The sequence below is a fragment of the Accipiter gentilis genome, chromosome 26, assembly GCF_929443795.1.
Source record: "Accipiter gentilis chromosome 26, bAccGen1.1, whole genome shotgun sequence".
NCBI classification, from domain to species: Eukaryota; Metazoa; Chordata; class Aves; order Accipitriformes; family Accipitridae; genus Astur; species Astur gentilis.
This window is the reverse complement of record NC_064905.1, coordinates 9,039,676-9,059,401: the sequence shown is the minus strand read 5'-3', so window position 1 is coordinate 9,059,401 and position 19,726 is coordinate 9,039,676. Positions and strand designations below refer to the sequence as shown.

Genomic DNA, 19,726 nt, shown 5'->3' with positions numbered 1-19,726 from the left:
TATAAAATCCACAGCACAGTACTTCGGTGCTGTATTGCCAGGTATCATCTCATTCAGTGGAAAACAGTGTAAATGTTCACAGGAATCTGGCCAGCCTTTAAATCTCAAAGTAGAAACAGTTTTCAGAAATGACTGTTTGATTGCAATCAGGGCCTTCATGTACTGTAAAGATGACTAAAAAGTCATCTGCTGGGAGTACTCATCTGTGATAGTCTAGTGATTTCTGGTTCTTGAATACTCATTTTGAGACTTGTGTGCTCAGTCCCTACTTAATCTTAGTGTTTCAGCTGTAGCAATTTATTTATGAGAGTTGTAGTATTATTTTCATAATTTTTTTCTTGTACACTTCAGTACCTCTGTGACTTAGGAATGACAGAAAAACTCAACATTGTTTATATTTAAGCAGTGATCATTTCATGACAAGTTTTTAAATACATGAATTGAATTGTTCATGGAATGATAGCTGTAGCAGTAGCAGTTGTCTAGGAAATAAAGTCTTCTACAGGTGGCCTACCTAAAATCCAATCTACCCAAGCCATTAAGTAGAGATAAAAGCTATTTTTCTCTCTCCTTGTGAACTTCGTCACCCTCCCTTGCTACAATACTACATTAAGTAGCCTAAATACAGCTAGTACACCCTAGTGGCCAAGTCTGAAACAAGTTCTTTTGGAAACGCTGATTCTGGTATTTCAGGCTCTTCTAGAGCAGAGCTCCACCGATGTACCAGAATTGCAGTCTCACCAGCACCAGAGCTCTAGGTGGAGGGAGCAGGACAACAGGAGACTTTCTTTGTGATTTCTTACCCCAAATCTCTCAACACAGTCTCCCATTTCCTTTTATGGAACTTCTGTTAACTAACCGGATCTCCTCTTTTCCTCTCTAAGCAAAGCATTGTTCTGAGTTTCTGTCTCTGATGTGGGAATCGATTTGGGACAAGATCAATCTTCACATTACATGATTTGCAATCCTGAGGAAAGTGAAGGTTGGGTATTGTGATGAGCATTTAGTAATAAAAGAGAAAATAGATACCATTTTTATGGCAAATATAGGACCACAGTCCTGGGCACAGTCTTAGGATTTAAACAATGTAAATGGACAGAAGAGAAACCTGAACAGGGAGAGAGAATTCAGCATAAAGCTTTGTGAAAACATTTTCTATTGCAATTAACATGGCTTTGCTTAAAATATAATTGGCAGTTAACAAGAGAGAATATAGATACAGTTAATTTTCCACTGTAATCTCCTGCAAATATGCTATTCTCTATATACTTGTATGTCACATCCACAAACAGCATCTCTTTATCCACAGTGGGAACTTGGAATATGTCCTTCCCTCACAGTGACCATACTATCATCTTGAACAACATATGACCTATAGATTAGGGCAATTTTTTATGCACATCATAGAATTAATTTAGCTTGACTATTCATTAAGTTAAACAGTGCTGCTGTTAGGTAAAATAGCAAGCCTTGTTCCAGTCCTTCACTGAGAGGTAGAAATTACTGGTGCTTTACGTGGAAGAGTCACTATATGTGTGAGTAGTTTATTAAATCTTTGTTACAGGGTCTGTAGCTTCTATAGCCTACTTGGTATAAAAGATTAAATTGGTCAGATTTTTTTTTTACATATAAACTTAAGTTTTTAATTACAGGTAAACTAATTAGTTGTTGGCTATTCAGTACTGCTACAGTTCATTTTCTTTAGGCACTTTGTGGCTACTCTGATTCCGCTTGTAAACAGCAATGCAATAGCAGGCAGATTCCAGCAGGGATAATTGATTCTTGTGTGAAGTTCCTTAATAGAACACTTGGACATAGTTAAAATTAATTTTCTGTATTTAGAAAAGTTAAAGGACAGAGCCACAGCAGGTATAAATTGGCATATCTTATTTAAAGTCACTAGAATGATAGAGATTTTGACCAGTTAAATATATGACCTCACCTCTGAATGTTGAAAGACGGAGCAGTCGTGGTAGGTTTTTGCATCAGAGAAGAGTATAATTTCCCTTCTACTGCTTGTAACAAGTTGTGAAAATCATGTTCCTGTGGATTAGGAAATATGTACCTTATTTCAAAGGGATATCCTTTGTGAGTTATTGCTCACTAATAAAATAAGATATGCCCAATCTGTCCCTCAGTTTAGACTGAAAGATTATTATTGCTGCTGTCTGTGATTTTAAATAATGTATAGTGTATCTTTACAAACATATGGTAGTGTCTTTCCAAGAAATGCTATGTATGATTATTCTGGAAGTTACATTAGAGCGTCTCTGATATAGAGATGTCATGGAACAGCAGAGAGCATCAGAAGTTATAAAGCTAACTTTATGTTAGTAATTAACTAAAAAACAGTAGTTTTGAAATAGATAATCCACCCTTTATTTTGAATTTTGAACTAAAGAATTTAAACCAAAGGGCCTGAAAGGAAAAGAATGTAAGACAGCTAAACACCATTAATATAATTATTTGTTAAATTTTACTAAAGTGATGATTATTTTTATGTAGGTATCAATCTTACCTCTATGGAAATGAAAGCCAAAAAGAAATCATACTGCATCTATTAAAAAGAGGAATGGATTCCCAAACTGTAATATGGACTTGTGTGATTATGCTCTACTAAGAGAATAGTGTATCAGCACATCAACAAAACCTTTGACTAGTAGACTTTGCTGTGTCTTCTGGATAAGGTTCAGAAAAGAGGATGGAAAAAAATATTTTCCTAATGCATCAGTGATTTCTCAGTAGAGATATCCTCTGGGACTGACTGAACTAATCTGCTACTATTCCAACATATTGCCAGTATAGAAATAATGCCTTTAGTGCTAAGGGGTTTGTAAAACAGGTTATGCCAATGAAACAGTGCATCTTTTCATTAGTTCTTTATCCCATGGTTGGTGAACCCAGTTCTACCTGCAGTAGGTACCTCTGCCCATAGAGGTTACACTTGTTCCATAAATGATTAAATGTTGCCCAGATGGTATTGCAAAAAACTTACTGATGATGTACACTAGGATAGATCTGGAGAATCCAGCCCTGAAGTATATCAAGTAACAACTTCTTTAATGCAGAATTGGGATTAGTATGTATATTTTATAGTGAAGTAACTAAGAAACATGAGTCAAAACCCCTTTTAGCCACTGCCATGGTAAAAAACCTCATTGGCAGAATGAGGTTTGTATGTAATTGTAGTGTACCAGTTCATAGATCTTTGCACATTTTTATCAAAAGAATCTTAAAAATATGGCTCAATCTTGTGCTGTCATTGCCCTCACAAATATTCATGTAGTCCAAATTAATGCACTTTCTGATCTAAATTAATAAATGCTTATTAGCATGTAGTGATTTCTGCCCTCTATCTAATTTGTGAATATGTATTTCAAGTAATTTGACACATACAAAGAGCCCCTCTGAATGTTAGGCACACTCATGGTTTTATATATATGCACGTATGTCACGCATGCTTAGCTGGCAAACTGAGCAGGGATTGGATCAGGTGACCTCCAAAAGCACCTTCTAACTTTAATGACTTGAATTTTCACGTTTGGGTTCTCACCCTCTTAAGACATCTCTCTTCCAAATAGGGAAACAGGATTTATGTAGAGCCGTCTTGCACCAACCTGCGATAGCATTAGTGTCAGAAGTGGGAATATCTCAAACAGTGAGATTTTTGTTTCAGTGTCTGAAACATTAACTTTCAAAAAATTATACTGTTATCTGCAAATAGGTAAATACATGTTTCTTTGCACACCTATATTACTAGATTTGAAAACTTCTAGCAGTCATAAAAATAAAACCAGATTTTAATATGCATTTGGGTACAATCTGGGCTTTATCAAATTTGTTCTGGATGTTAAAAATTTAGGCAAAATTTAGGCCATGTAATCAGAAGGACTGATCTGAAAGTCTTAAAGAGATGAAGAGGACTTCGTCATTATAACCTTCATTAGTATTATTGGTATTACACAACTAAAGCCCTGCTTATCTGGATAGAGATGCACCTCTGATTGTTCTGACTGGTATGCAGTTTTACACAGACATTTAGACAATTGGATAGCCATGCTAACTTATGATCCACTCGGAATTCAGATAAAAGCTGGAATTCAGTGGCCTTTTCCCCTAGTTACACAGGCTGCATTCCCTCTCCTCTCTCTCACCCTAATCTCATAAAGCATTTGCTCTTTTTTGAGATCTGGAGTGCCAAAATGGCTTAAAATGGCAGATGAGCAAAAAAATGGCTATTTCTTTCCTACAAATAATTACGAAGAGGAATGGAAATTTTAGTGACTGGAGGCTGCTGTTCAATAAGGTTGTTCTAGATTTGAGACAAATCCCAGGCAAACATACTTTTTCATCTTCTAATGTTGCACTGTCCAGTACACCAGACTCTACTAACCAGCTGTTTGACTTTTGAAGCTTTCTCATCACATTAATATTCAGGAACACGTTGCCTTTGTGAAAGAATGCATTTGATTCACTTTTTCTTTTCCATTCAGAAAAAACATTCTTTTTGGAGAACAGATATTTAATTGGTTATAAAACAGGAGTATGGCTTTTTATACACAAATTTAGGGGTTTTCATGCACTTTGCACAGACTGAAAACATATAATTTTGTGCCTTCTGTCTGCAAAGACTTTATTTAGAAGGATTTCATTTCCTTTCCTCCAGGAGGGAGAACCTTGCTTCAGTTATGTTCCTTTGAATTACAATTAGATCTTTGAACTCCAGACAGCTGAATAAACAAATTTCCCCCACCAATTTAATTATCCTGGTCTGTTTGTCAGTACCAGCAGAATACTATGTAGCACATTGCCAATTAAGACTCTGCTTTTGATTGCCAGTAAAACACTACAGGTTAAGCCCTCTGTAGCCAAAGGGAGGAGGTTGGGTTGCCTATTCTTTATCTCAGAAGCTGAAGCTCCCAGATGAGTATCCCTGGCGTAGAGTGGGTTAGGTGGAGACCGCAGTCAGTGGTACTCAGTACATGTAATGAAGGCACAGATTAACGCAGCTTCACTAACAGCTTCCAAGCTCAATTCAATGCAATGCAAGACTGGGTCTTTCATGCATGTTATGCATTCCTAGTTGCTACAGCCCTGCACAGTGTCGGGATGCTTCAAATTTCACTGTATCTTCAGCACCTCGGGGGAAGCAGAGAAGCGTAGATGTGCTGTGGCTCTTTCCCGTTCAGCTGTGCCCATAGGGAAGAAAAAAGCTAAAGCGTCTTTTGTAGTTAAGTTGTACTTGTGCAGTTGGCTTACAGCTCCCAAATGCCCAACACGGGAAAGCCTTCAGGCCAATGTGTCCGCTCTGCGTAGGTATAAGCAGGATGCAGCAGGATAGCACTAAAGGGAGGAGTGGGCAAGACCTCAGCTGAGCGAAGTCTTAACAGAATGGCTTTCTGAGACTCTGGGACTGGTCATCCCTTCACTATTGCCCCCATCACCATGGTCAGCTAATGTCTGCTTTCAATCTTGTCTGCCAAGCATGCGTTCCAGTCCCCATAAGAATCTACTTCTCTGTGCTCTTTCCCACTTCTGTACAGATTCTGGCTGAAACAGGAAACTAATTAAATTTCCTGCTTTAGACCCATTTGTATCCAAACTCCACCCACTGGCTTAAGACATTTGTAGTATCATCAAGATTTTTCATAACCAGCAGTGTTCAAACTTTGTCACAGAAGCAGGTCAGGAAAGAAGGGTGCTGGCATATTATGCAAAAAACTTACAGTCGCCTAGCACCATTCAGCTGATTGCCACTGACATTCTGAAATGAAAATATCTGATGATGTAGTATTCTAAAGTAGTTTCTATGTTCTCCTCTAGAGCTGGAGGCACAGATTTTAAGAAAACAAAACATCCATTAAGGCTAGTCTACACATTTCTGACTCCTAACTTGCCCCTTTTACTGTGGTAAGCAGGTTGAATTATACTAGATCTGCTGTCATATTGCTTAGTAGCAGAAAAAAAATGGTCATCAGACTTTTTATCGTCTCTGGATTCTGGTTAGTAAAAGTGAAAATGAAAACCATTGGCAAAAATTTGTGCTGAACTTTCCAAATGCACAATAAGCTCAAGTTCATCAGACTGGAGAAAAGCTGTGTGACACTTTGTTTGAATTAATCTAATTATTGGTCTTGTCAGTAATGTGTTGCATCAAACTGTTCTCTCAAAGAGAAGTAATGCAACAATACTGTGTACATACTAAGTGAAATTTTGGTGGAGAGTTGCATAAGATAAGAGGCAATTAGATTTGTTTCATAACAGGTCCCACCTGAGTCACTGAGAGAAAAAATAGGCATGCCAAAGGTAGTAAGCACTGATGTTCCTTCAAATAGACAGAATATGATCTCAACTGTACTAAAAGGAAATGTTGCTAAAGTGAACTGTAACCTCAACTGTTATGTGACATCTTTACTGTAAGTCTCCTTTTAGAAAGCAAGCAATTTTTCAAAGTTTTGTATAGTACTATTAAAACCTGAATTATCTGTGTATTGTCTCTGAAGACGCTGCCTACAAATTCATATTTTTCAGGGCTTTCCATTTCTTCATTTTTATTTCTTTAACAGTTCTACCCAAAAAGGAGATGATGATTATGAAGATTACACTTCAAATAAGACTTGGGTTTTGACTCCCAAAGTCCATGAGAGTGATGTCACTCTTATTTTAAACGGTTTGCTGGAAGGATATGACAACAAGTTGAGACCTGACATAGGAGGTATGTTGGTTTCCTTTTTAGACCACTTTTGATTAAGTAGTGAAAAGAAAGAACTTTCATATCTTATTATACTACACAGGAAGCAGAATCCATTCAAAGTAGTTACGAAAACAAAATACAATGTAGTAAACCATCAGTGGTAGAAAGTACTCATGATTTTGGAAGCTGACATAAATTAAGATTGCTAAATCGAGCCTGAGACATCTTAATAAGACTGTTGTGATTTGCTGAATTAGGCTGCTTGTAATGATGCCCCTGCATAGGATGTTTGGAATTTAACTTTTGGGGTATGAGAAAGCAAGGTTTTATCTTCTTTGTGTATCTAAGTGAGAGTGTTACAGAATCACAAATAATACATTGGAAAGGAAGGCCAAAATGAGGATAGCACAGCCTGATCATTGCATGATGTGATAGACACAGACAGAGCCTCTAACAGCAGCAGGTCTGCACTGACTGATGTGGCACGGGCTCTCGCTTGCACAGCGGGGCAAGAAGTGACTGGGGAATGGAGCACAGAGGAAGAGATTCACAAAAGATAACTGCAGTCAAGTAAGGCCAACCTCTCTAGATTTCCCTCACAGCCAATATAAGTATATAGACCCAAGCTTGGACTCATAATGGAAATCTTATTTGACTGAATCACCTTTTGCAGGAATCTTCCTCTCCACTGATTACTGACGGAGCTCAGAGAAATAAATCTGCCTGAGTTGCTGACTCCCTGAATCAGTTTGAGAAGGCCCCATGTGGGCACAGAACAGGCAGACAATACCGCTGTAGAAGAGGATACAGCAGTAATAAGATTATAGAAAAACGCAAAGAGAATTCATGGATGAGGCAAGCAGAGAGAAGCAAGGTTAATGAAGGAAGCTGTTTCTAACAAGTTTATAGAGGCTTATAAACTAAGGAATTTTTCACAGTGAGGGATAACATGAGTATTTAACCTTCAATGTATGTATATAGTGTAAATCAGCAGAGGAATTTGTCTTATTCTCCCAGTCCAAGACTTTAGAGAACAGAAAGGAATTAAGCATTCATAAAAGCATCTGGGGAAAAAAAAAAAATCATGTTTTAATCAAGGTGTATGAGAATAATAAAGCTACAATAGAGTAATTTCAAAATAAATTAATCTAACAACTGTTTTTCATTCCTATTTTAAAGCCTTGAGTATTACTTTTACTTTGGGCTCATGAAATTGTACTTACCTACAACTTTCTCTGCAGCCAACAGCAGTTATGTTGCATTTGGCATTATAATGTAAAATGGGTGATGCAAGACATCATAAGAAGAATAAGTTTGCTTTCGCTGATAGTGTTTTGTCAGATGTGTTGCTATCACCTGACACAAAATATACATACTCTCAGTCAGTTATTACTCATTTTAAGGTAACAACACTGTTTTCAGTATTTGTTCTCATAGCATAAGTGAACTTGTTCTGATAGAATAAACAATATAAGAATTTGTCTCAAAGTGTCTCCAACTAATTTCTAACTGGAGATATCGCTGCAAATTTATATTTATTGTCTATGCACATTTAAATGTGAGGCAACCATAGCCATAAAAGGGATGTGCTATAATAATCTTTTGGCTGTGTTTGACTTTCATGTAGTTGATTTTGACCTTCACTCATGTTACTGATTCTTGTTTCTCTTACAGTTAAACCGACAGTAATTCACACTGACATGTACGTAAATAGCATTGGGCCTGTGAATGCTATCAATATGGTAGGTAAATGATTGCCAGTTTTCCTACAATATTCACTTTGTTACAAAGCCTCCATCATTTTTGACATTACAAACCTTCCATTAGTTTTAATGTTGTGCTATACCTATATTATTTTTAAAATCTCATTATTATTATGGATGTGAGGACTGTATGAGCTATGAATCTCTACAAGACAGGGAAACTGAGCTCTATGCTGAAAAAATGTAATAATAACAGTTTTAACATATCCTCACACTTTTAAGTGCTCTACTTTCAAGTGATTTCTGACAGTTTAACTCCTATAAAACTGAACTTCCAGATTGCTACAAAATAAGGAAAAACTGTTCACCAGTGATATTACCACTCTTGCCATGAAGAGATAAAAAGAAAAAAGCCTAGATCCTCTCTCCTCTCCTCTTTCCAAAGTTCCTATAGAAAAAAATAATTATATCTTCATACAGCTGAGCAAAAGTGGTCTAGCCTTAGCACAATATCTACTTCATTCTTATAGTTGTCATGTATAGAAAGAAATCTCAGATTGCTCTTTTCCATTCAATAATTTCCTTTATGGCTTCTCGCTGCCCATTGGTGCCAGGGAGTGAGAGTTCCCTGCTTCTGATATTAACTGGGGAGCACAGGCAATAAAGGCAGCCAAGTCAGTTCAAATTTTTCCTGTTCTAGATCCAAGGGAATAAGTAATTGTTCTCCGACCTGATCAGGCATGGTTTGAGGTATGGGGACACAGAATTAGAAAGGTGCATATACCACTCAATTGCATCTTAGTTTCACCTGTCAGTGGGAAAAAACCCAGAATAAATTGTTTTTAAACAATAATCTTTAGTAAGCCGTGCCTTCAAAAATTGACAAAAAATTGTTTTTATCAGTTCTAGTACCATCTTCTGTATTTCACATTTTTTTCATATGAAATTAAGGAAAGCATATCAGGAGTTATGTGAAATGCTGAGTACTATGTTTTCATCAGTATCTCTGGTTAACACAACAGGAATATACAATTGATATATTTTTCGCCCAAACGTGGTATGACAGACGTCTGAAGTTCAACAGCACTATAAAAGTGCTCAGATTAAACAGCAACATGGTTGGGAAGATCTGGATACCAGATACATTTTTCCGAAATTCCAAGAAAGCAGATGCTCACTGGATAACAACTCCTAATAGGATGCTCAGGATCTGGAATGATGGCAGAGTGCTGTACACATTGAGGTATTTATACCTGACTTTAATTTCAGTTTCTCTAGGAAAAGAGAAAGGTCCTGTGAATCCAGGTAATTTGACATTGACCTGAAGGAAAAACCATTGGGGTTTGCTATTTACTTATGCATACAACCCTGAAAAAGGGAAATATTTAGAAGATATTACTTGCATGCAATTTATTTTATATTACAACAGTAAAGAGTTTTATTTCTTCTTATAGATTGTACTGTCTTGCTCCACAATAGTCACGTTCCTATACTAAAATGAATATAAGCACTGTTATAGTAATTCATCTTCATTTTGAGGTATGTTTTATTGTTTGCCACTGGTTTAGTCCATATTGCCTTTTACCTTTTTATTGGGTTAAGCTGATGAAGTCAAAATATCCTTGAATTAAGTAGATGGTATAAAAGTTATGATATACATCAAAGATCTCTTACTCTGAATTGATTACAATTTATCTAGATGAAGCTCCACCCTGCAAAAGCATTTAATTCCTCAAATATCTTATGAAAATAAGGTTTATCATTTCAGAGTTGCTCATTTAAGGTTTAATGCAAAACCTACAGATATGCCCCATTCCACTAAAATTTTCACAAATCTGAATTTGATATGCTCATTTCCAGATTTCTCAGTCATTTGTATATCTTTTCTTTTGAGACAGATTACCTTTAAAACCCACCTTTTCAATAATTGTTATGCTTATGTCTATATTTAAGTGTAACATATACATATGCAATAAGTAACAACTCAAATACCATATTCCCAATGTCTATAAGATACTTCGTAAATGTGAAAATCCTAAGTGCATCTTTTTTTTTTTACTTTTTCTTACGTGTGAAATAATATTTGGTTCTACGTAAAATGCAGCTAAAGACAGAATTTTTTCAAGAGAACTTATAATTTAAAATGAGAGTACAGAATCAAAGATGTTAGACATAAGACCATCTGAGTTTTAGACTGCATTTTTTTCAAAGTATTTTTTCCACTTCTGTTTTATTGGGTGCCAAAAATAAAGTTTTGAAGAAAAGCACACTCATTATAATCTTAATGAATAAGATCTGAAGCTTTGGTTAAGACAACCTTTAAATGTTGAAACTGTCTGAATTACAAAAAGGAGTTTTATTTCATAGTTATTTTACATTCATTACACATTGCATTGCCAGAAGAGATAAGAGAATGATCGGAATTGAAATCCAGTGCAAATCAAAGTCAGTATGATAAAGAAGATCCCAGGTCCACCTTTGAAATGTTAACTTTGGACTTAGCTGCACTACCGTCTCTTTGGATTTTGTTACCTTTTTCTTCAAACCCCTCAGTTTCACTAAAAAGAGATAAGTCTGGTAGAACTTAGAAACAGTTATCTGTTATTAATGTATACGTAGCTGTTCTAGTGAATCACAGCAAGCACCAGTAAGGATTCAACCTGGATTAATCCAGAAGTGAAATGTGGTAGTGTCATCACAGATCTGGGATTCTGTCCTGAAGAGAAGAGAGCTCCCGAATAGCTGGTTGATTTTGTGAATCACCTCCCCTCAAGCTTAACAACAGTCCGTCTTGACCAGCAGCAAATCAAGCAAAGTTAGCAGGCCGTCTGCATGGATCAACACAAAGCTCCTGACAAAACTCAAATGTGAAAAGAAAATGTACTAGAGGTGGAAGCACAGACGGGTGACCCAGGAGGAATGCAGAGATGCTATCTGAGTACTCAGGGACAGGGTTAGAAAAGCTGAAGTTCATCTGGAGTTGAATCTGACTAGGGACATGAAAACAAGAAGGGTTTCTACACATACACCCTTAGCAAAAGGAAGACTAGGGAAAATGTGGGCACACTGCTGAATGGGAATGGCAACCTTGTCACAAAGGACACCAAAAAGGCTGTCGTGGTTTCAGCCCGGCTGGTAACAAAGGACCACGCAGCCGCTCGCTCACTCCTCCGCCCCCCTCCGGTGGGATGGGGAGGAGACGGAGGAGAGAAAAGAAAAAGAAACTGGAACCTCGAGGGTTGAGATAAAGGCAGTTTACTGGGACAAACACAAAGAGATTACAACAACAACAACAACGGCACTAATGAAAAAGTATACAAAAAGAGTGATGCACAGTGCAACTGCTCACCACCTGGGACCCGACGCTCCGCCACTTCCCCCACCGAAAACCGAGACCACCCCCCGGCCCGCTCCCCATCTATATACTGGGCAGGATGTCCCATGGTATGGAATAGCTCCTTGGCTAGTCCAGGTCAGCTGCCCCGGCTATGTCCACACCTCCCAGGTTCCTGTAAAAATTAACTCTATCCCAGCTGAACCCAGGACATTATCCACCCCTTATTTCATACCATCTACATCATGCCCAGATCTTACTTTTTTTTTTTTCCCAATCAACCACTACAACTTTCCTTGTCTTATATATAAGTATATGGACTCCACCCCCCGACCTCGCACACACACACACGGTGATCCTTTAACCTATGGGCTATCCCTCTAATGTGTCCATCGATTTTGGGGCTCTATCTGTTGTAACAGTTCTTCAGGATAAGAGAGAGATGGTGTGAGATGTTGGGTTGTTGTACGCTGCTTCTGGAACTTGTGGCTAGTACATTTGGTGCAACTCATGCCCTTGGTCTGCAGGTCGAAGATGTTGATCTTGAGGAAATTGCTGGGTGCCCGTTCAAGTTCTATCGCTGTTGTACTTGGCTCAGTTTCAAAAGTCCATCCTGTAGTCATTTGGATAATTCTCACAATAATACCCTTGATATGGCATATAGACACTGTAGATACAATGACATGCATTGGCAGGTTATTTAGCAGTTAAATATCATACAGCCCAATTCACCGGCTATTCTCTCCCAAAATCAAATCTCCCTGAGGTACACATCGAACCTCCCCATCCTTCTGCATCACCCACCAGGTGTACCCAGGTCCTTGAGCAAAAACAACCCCTTGAATGGGTTTGCCTCTGCTTGAGGGAGGACTAACCCAGACTGTCTTTCCTAACATACTCCTCATGCGCACTACAGGGACTTTATCCCCTTCTACGGTATGTGGAACTCTTGGTTGGGCGGGGCCAGCCCAATTGGCGGATCCTCTAGTATTAACTAACCAGGTGGCTTTTGTTAAATGTGTATCCCAATGCTTGAAAGTTCCACCCCCCATCGCTCTCAATGTAGTTTTCAGCAGCCCATTGTATCGTTCAATTTTTCCAGAGGCTGGTGCGTGATAAGGGATGTGATACACCCACTCAATGCCATGTTCTTTGGCCCAGGTGTCTGCGAGGTTGTTTCGGAAGTGAGTCCCGTTGTCCGACTTGATTCTTTCTGGGGTGCCGTGTTGCCATAAAATTTTCTCTTCAAGGCCCAGGATAGTGTTCTGGGCAGTGGCATGGGACACAGGGTATGTTTCCAGCCCTCCAGTGGTCGCTTCCACCATTGTAAGCACATGGCACTTGCCTTGGCGTGTTCGTGGGAGTGTGATATAGTCAATCTGCCAGGCCTCCCACTGTTTATATTTCAGCCATCGCCCTCCATGCGACAGGGGTTTTTGCCGCTTGGCTTGCTTAATTGCAGCACATGTTTCACATTCATGGACGACCTGTGCGATAGTGTCCATGGTCAAGTCCACCCCTCGATCTCGAGCCCATCTATATGTTGCATCTCTTCCCTGATGGCCTGAGGTATTGTGGGCCCACTGAGCCATAAATAGCTCACCCTTACGTTGCCAGTCCAGGTCCACCTGAGACACTTCAATCTTGGCAGCCTGATCCGCCTGCTGGTTGTTTTGATGTTCTTCAGTGGCTCGACTCTTGGGTACATGAGCATCTACGTGACGTACTTTTACCACTAGCTTCTCTATCCGAACAGCGATATCTTGCCAGAGTGCGGCAGCCCAGATGGGTTTACCTCTGTGCTGCCAATTGCCCTTCTTCCATTGCTGTAGCCACCCCCATAGGGCATTTGCCACCATCCATGAGTCAGTATAGAGATAGAGCACTGGCCACTTTTCTCTTTCAGCAATGTCTAATGCTAGCTGGATGGCTTTCACCTCTGCAAACTGACTCGATTCACCTTTTCCTTCAGCAGTTTCTGCGACTAGTCGTGTAGGACTCCATACAGCAGCCTTCCACCTTCGATGTTTTCCCACAATGCGACAGGACCCATCAGCGAACAGGGCATATTGCCTCCCATTTTCTGGCAGTTTATTATACAGCGGGGCCTCTTCAGCCCGTGTCACCTCTTTCTCTGGTGACATTCCAAAATCTTTGCCTTCTGGCCAGTCCGTGATCACTTCTAACATTCCTGGGCGACTGGGGTTTCCTATGCAAGCTCGCTGTGTGATCCGTGCGATCCACTTACTCCACATGGCGTCAGTCGCGTGATGCGTAGAGGAAACTTTCCCTTTGAACATCCAGCCCAGCACTGGCAGTCGGGGTGCTAAGAAGAGCTGTGTTTCAGTACCAACCACTTCTGAGGCAGCTCGAACTCCTTCATATGCTGCCAAGATCTCTTTTTCAGTTGGAGTATAGCGAGCCTCGGATCCTCGATATCCCCGACTCCAAAACCCCAGAGGTCGGCCACGGGTCTCCCCAGGTGCTTTCTGCTAAAGGCTCCAGGTAGGGCCATTCTCCCCAGCTGTAGTGTAGAGCATATTTTTAATATCTTGTCCTGTCCGGACTGGCCGAAGAGCTACTGCGTGAACCATCTCCTGCTTAATCTGTTCAAAGGCTTGACGTTGCTCAGGCCCCCATTTAAAATCGTTCTTCTTCCAAGTAACTTGGTAGAGAGGGCTTACAATCAAACTGTAATTTGGAATATGCATTCTCCAAAACCCTACGACACCTAAGAAAGCCTGTGTTTCCTTTTTATTAGTCGGTGAGGACATAGCTGCTATTTTGTTGATGACGTCCACAGGGATCTGACGATGCCCATCTTGCCATTTTACTCCTAAGAACTGGATCTCCTGCGCAGGTCCCTTGACCTTACTTTCTTTTATGGCAAAACCAGCCTTCAAAAGGATTTGGATTATTTTCTTCCCTTTCTCAAAAACTTCTTCTGCCGTGTTGCCCCATACGATGATGTCATCAATATATTGCAGGTGCTCTGGAGCTTCACCTTTTTCTAGTGCAGCCTGGATCAGTCCATGACAAATGGTGGGGCTGTGTTTCCACCACTGGGGCAGTCGATTCCAGGTGTACTGGACGCCCCTCCAAGTGAAAGCGAACTGAGGCCTGCACTCCACTGCCAAAGGAATGGAGAAAAATGCATTAGCAATGTCAATTGTGGCATACCACTTAGCTGCCTTTGATTCCAGTTCATATTGAAGCTCTAACATACCTGGCACAGCAGCGCTCAGCGGTGGCGTGACTTCATTCAGCCCACGATAATCTACTGTTAGTCGCCATTCCCCATTAGATTTCTGAATGGGCCATATGGGACTATTAAAGGGTGAGTGAGTCTTTCTGATCACTCCTTGGCTCTCCAATTGGCAAATCAGCTTATGGATGGGGATCAGGGAGTCTCGGTTGGTGCGATATTGTCGCCGGTGCACTGTCGTGGTAGCAATCGGCACCTGTTGTTCTTCAACCTTCAGCAACCCCACAACCGAAGGGTCTTGGGAGAGACCCGGCAGGGTAGACAGCTGTTCAAGCTCCTCCGTCTCCAATGCAGCTATACCAAAGGCCCAACGGTACCCTTTTGGGTCCTTGAAATACCCCCTCCTGAGATAATCTATACCAAGGATGCACGGGGCCTCTGGGCCAGTCGCAATGGGGTGTTTATGCCACTCATTCCCGGTTAGACTCATTTCAGCTTCCAATACGGTTAGCTCTTGGGATCCCCCTGTCACACCAGAGATACAGATGGGTTCTGCCCCTTTATAACTTGATGGCATTAGGGTACATTGTGCACCAGTGTCCGCTAGAGCCTTATATTCCTGTGGGTCTGATGTGCCAGGCCATCGAATCCACACTGTCCAGTAGACTCGGTTGTCCCTCTCCTCCACCTGGCTGGCGGCAGGGCCCCTCTAATCCTGGTTAGAATATCCGTTACTCACTTTCTGCACACGTGAATCGGAAGTCCCTTCAAGGGGATCAGAAATGAGATCAGCCCATCTACTGCGTCTGGGGGACTGCTCACGGGAAACTGGAGCAGCAGTTTTCCAAGAAGAATTCTCTTTTCTGGTTGCTTTTTCTCGCAACTCCTGTACCCGTGCATCCAAGACTGAGGTGGGTTTTCCATCCCACTTCCTCATGTCCTCTCCATGGTCACGCAGGTAAAACCACAGGTTAGCCCGTCGAGTGTACTTTCTCTCTCCTCTCTCTTGGGCAGAGGAATGCTTACTCCCAATAACTGCGATGCGGGCCTGTACAGGTGAGGAGGAGGACAGATCCACTTTGAATTGCTGGAACTCTCGGGACAACTCCTCTACAGCTGAGACACAGGCCCGTAGGGAGGAAGAGAGACTTCCTTCGTATTGCCGGAGTTGGACAGCCAATTCATCCACCGTTTGTCCATAGCCTTCTCTCCAGGACATTACTGCCAATGAGTTGGCATAGGTTGGTGGTGCACTTCATAGAAACTTCCGCCACATGGGTTGCGTGCATTGGACTTCATCTGGATCTGTGGGTGACTGCGCATTTTCTGGATCATTATAAATCACCTCCAGCACGGCTAATTCTCTCAGGTACTGGATACCTCTCTCCATGGTGGTCCACTTGCCTTGGTGACATGTAACTTCATCCCTGAAGGGGTATCTTTCCTTTACACCTAACAGAAGTCGCCTCCAGAGGCTGAGGACTTGTGTTTTATTCCCAATCGCCTTGTCGATGCCCCCTTCCCTAGACAGAGATCCCAACTGCTTGGCTTCCTTACCCTCTAATTCCACACTACTAGCCCCGCTATCCCAGCATCGGAGCAGCCAGGTAACAACGTGCTCACCTGGGTGGCGGCTAAAATCTTTTCGCATGTCACGCAACTCACTCATGGATAGAGATCGGGTAATTATTTCAGGTTCTGCCTCTACCTCCTGTTCTCGCGATGACCCTGGTTCATCTTCATCTCCCACTAAGCGAACTGATTTCTTTGTGTGTTTCTTTTTCTGTACAGGGGCGACTGATACTGGCACAGGTTGGTTCTCTGGTTTAGCTGAAGTGTCTGTCACCGGGGTAGGGGTAGTCACGGTACCTGTTGTCGGGGTAGGGGCAGTCACGGTGCTTGTTGTTGGGGTAGGGGCAGCCACGGTGTCTGTTGTCGGGGTTGGGGTAGCCATGGTGCCTGTTGTCCTGTTTTCCATCTTTTCTCCCTGAGGGTGCTGCCTAGTATCAAGCAGTGTTTGGTAGATACTGGCCAGGGCCCAGCACAATGTAGTGAGTTGTGTGTCTGTGGGATAGCCACAGCATTTTTCTTGCAAATATTCTATCACTTCATGAGGGTTCTGTAGTTGTTCGGGAGTGAACTTCCAAGTCACTGGCGGTGAGAAGTTCTCTAGATACCTGCCCACATCCTCCCACATGCCGTGCCACCCATGAGTATCCAGCTTTGGGGGAGATCTCTGAGTGGTACTCTTAAAGAGCCTTTTTGTAGCCCTAAAGAAGACCTGAAACATATTCAGGAGGCATAGCACTAACAGCACACTGGCTTGCACGTCCCAAGGATATTCAAAATTCTCAAAAGCTGTTGTAATTAGTCGGAAGGAGAAAAGGGAGGTGAACGGACGGGGGGAGGTATCCCCCCCTAATTTCCCCATGGATTGGGTGTAATTACCAATAAAATCCGACAGAAGGGCCCAAAGTATGGAAATGTTATCACTGCCTCATACAGATACCAGCTTAACCTCATGACCAGTGATGTAATCATTTCATAAATCGACATTGCCCAGTACAGCAAAATGATAATCCCAATCACTCTCCCAGAGATGAGATACGCAACTACAGGCAATACATAAAGCATATAAGAGCTTACAAAACGCCACCATGTAAACAAATGAAACAACGTTGTGACTAACATCTATTTATCTAAGAAATGCGTTTGGCAAATTTGTTTCAACACCCTCTGGCCAGATCTGTCGTTATCTCAACCCTTCGTGCCCCACGCTGGGCGCCAAAAAGGACTGTCGTGGTTTCAGCCCGGCCGGTAACAAAGGACCACGCAGCCGCTCGCTCACTCCTCCGCCCCCCTCCGGTGGGATGGGGAGGAGACGGAGGAGAGAAAAAGAAAAAAGAAACTGGAACCTCGAGGGTTGAGATAAAGGCAGTTTACTGGGACAAACACAAAGAGATTACAACAACAATAACAACGGCACTAATGAAAAAGTATACAAAAAGAGTGATGCACAGTGCAACTGCTCACCACCCGGGACCCGACGCTCCGCCACTTCCCCCACCGAAAACCGAGACCACCCCCCGGCCCGCTCCCCATTTCTATACTGGGCATGATGGCACATGGTATGGAATAGCTCCTTGGCTAGTCCAGGTCAGCTGCCCCGGCTATGTCCCCACCTCCCAGGTTCCTGTAAAAATTAACTCTATCCCAGCTGAACCCAGGAGAAAGGCCAAGGTGCACAATGCCTTCTTTGCCTCAGTCTTTCCTGGTAAAACCCTGCCTCCAGCAATCCCAGGTCCCTGAGACCAGTAGGAAAGTGGAGCAAGTAAGATTTACCTCTGGTGGAGGAGGATTCAGGTATGGAATAAGTAAGTGGACATTGAGGTGGATTGCATATGCCTGAACTGTCAAGCTCAAAGGGTTGGGATCAGTGGCATGAAAGCCAGTTGGAAAGCAGTCACTAGTGATGTATACCCCAGTTTTGTACTAGGCCCATACAGTTTAACATCTTCACATCTTCATTAATGACCTGGACAAGGGGACAGAGTGCACCCTCAGCATGTCTGCAGATAATACAAAACTGGGAGGAGTGACTGGTATATCACAGAGTTCTGCTACCACTCAGAGGGACTGCAACATGCTGGAGAAATGGGCCAAAAGGAATCTCCTGGAGTTCAACAAAGGAAAACGTCATCCTGAACCAGCAGAGGAATAGCCCCATGCAGCAGTACAGGATGGGGGGTCACCAGCTAAAAAGCACCTTGCAGAAAAAGAACTGGGGATCCCAGTGGACATTCACCATGAGCCAGCAAAGTGCCCTTGAAGCAAAGGTAAAGAGCACCCTGGACTGCATTAGAAAGACCGTTGCATGAGGTGATGGAGATGATCCTTCTCTTCCACCCAGCAGTAGTGAGACACATCTGGAGTTCTGGGCCCAGTGTTAGGCTCCCCAGTACTAGAGGGATATGAGGTTACTGGAGAAAGTGCAGTGAAGGCCCACTAAAATGATGAAGGGCTGGGAGCATCTGATGCAGGGAGAGGCTGAGGGAGCTGGGACCATTATGCCTAGAGAAGAAAAGGCTCGGGCGATCTTGTCAATGTGTTTAATGTGGGTGGGGGTAAAGAAGGCAGACACATAATCTTCTCAGTGGTATCCAGTGATAGGACAGGAGGCAATGTGCAGAAACTCAAGTACAGGAAATTCTGTTTAAACATTAGAAGAAACTTTTTTACAGTGAGAATGGTCAAACAGTGGAACGAGTTGCCAAGAAAACTCCATGCTTGGAGATTTTTGAAGACTGGATTGTACTTTGTGCTGGGGAATGAAAGCTACTCAATTCCACAAAAGAAAACAAATAAAAAAACAGCAGTAAAACTGAGCCTATCCCAAATAGTGTTAAATGTATTCACCAGAGAAAAGGCAATACCGAAGAAAGAACTTAATCATTTTTGATCCACATTATGATTATCTTGAAATGAAACTGAAGATGATGGAAATGAGAAAGAAAGGGCAATAATATTAGCACACAGAATCAGCTCTCTTGTGTCACAAACAGAGGCTTCCCTCAGTTTCAAAAGAAATTAGATTTGTTGCTAGATCCTTAATGCAGAAAAGTTTCCTTTTGACTTCATTAACTTGGTGGCTAGTGGCCACAGTATCCCTCTGTATTCCACAGTATGAGACTCAGGGAGTCATCCGAATGCAGCACCTACATGCAGGAGCCAGGAGACAAACCCAGCTCACAGGCTTGCTCATTTGGACACCCAGAAATCAGCAAAGCCAA

At 41.8% G+C, this 19,726-nt stretch overlaps 1 protein-coding gene across 3 annotated transcripts in view; it reads left to right on the top strand.

The window, feature by feature from the left end:
• Window positions 1–19,726, top strand: part of GABRG2 (gamma-aminobutyric acid type A receptor subunit gamma2) — a 77,171-nt gene that overhangs the window by 17,544 nt on the left and 39,901 nt on the right. For all 3 annotated transcript variants that reach the window (XM_049829317.1, XM_049829316.1, XM_049829318.1), the window contains exons 2-4: window positions 6,567–6,715; window positions 8,369–8,436; window positions 9,420–9,640. In XM_049829317.1, the coding sequence (XP_049685274.1) occupies window positions 6,567–6,715; window positions 8,369–8,436; window positions 9,420–9,640 (438 nt within the window). The remainder of the gene's footprint in view (window positions 1–6,566; window positions 6,716–8,368; window positions 8,437–9,419; window positions 9,641–19,726) is intronic.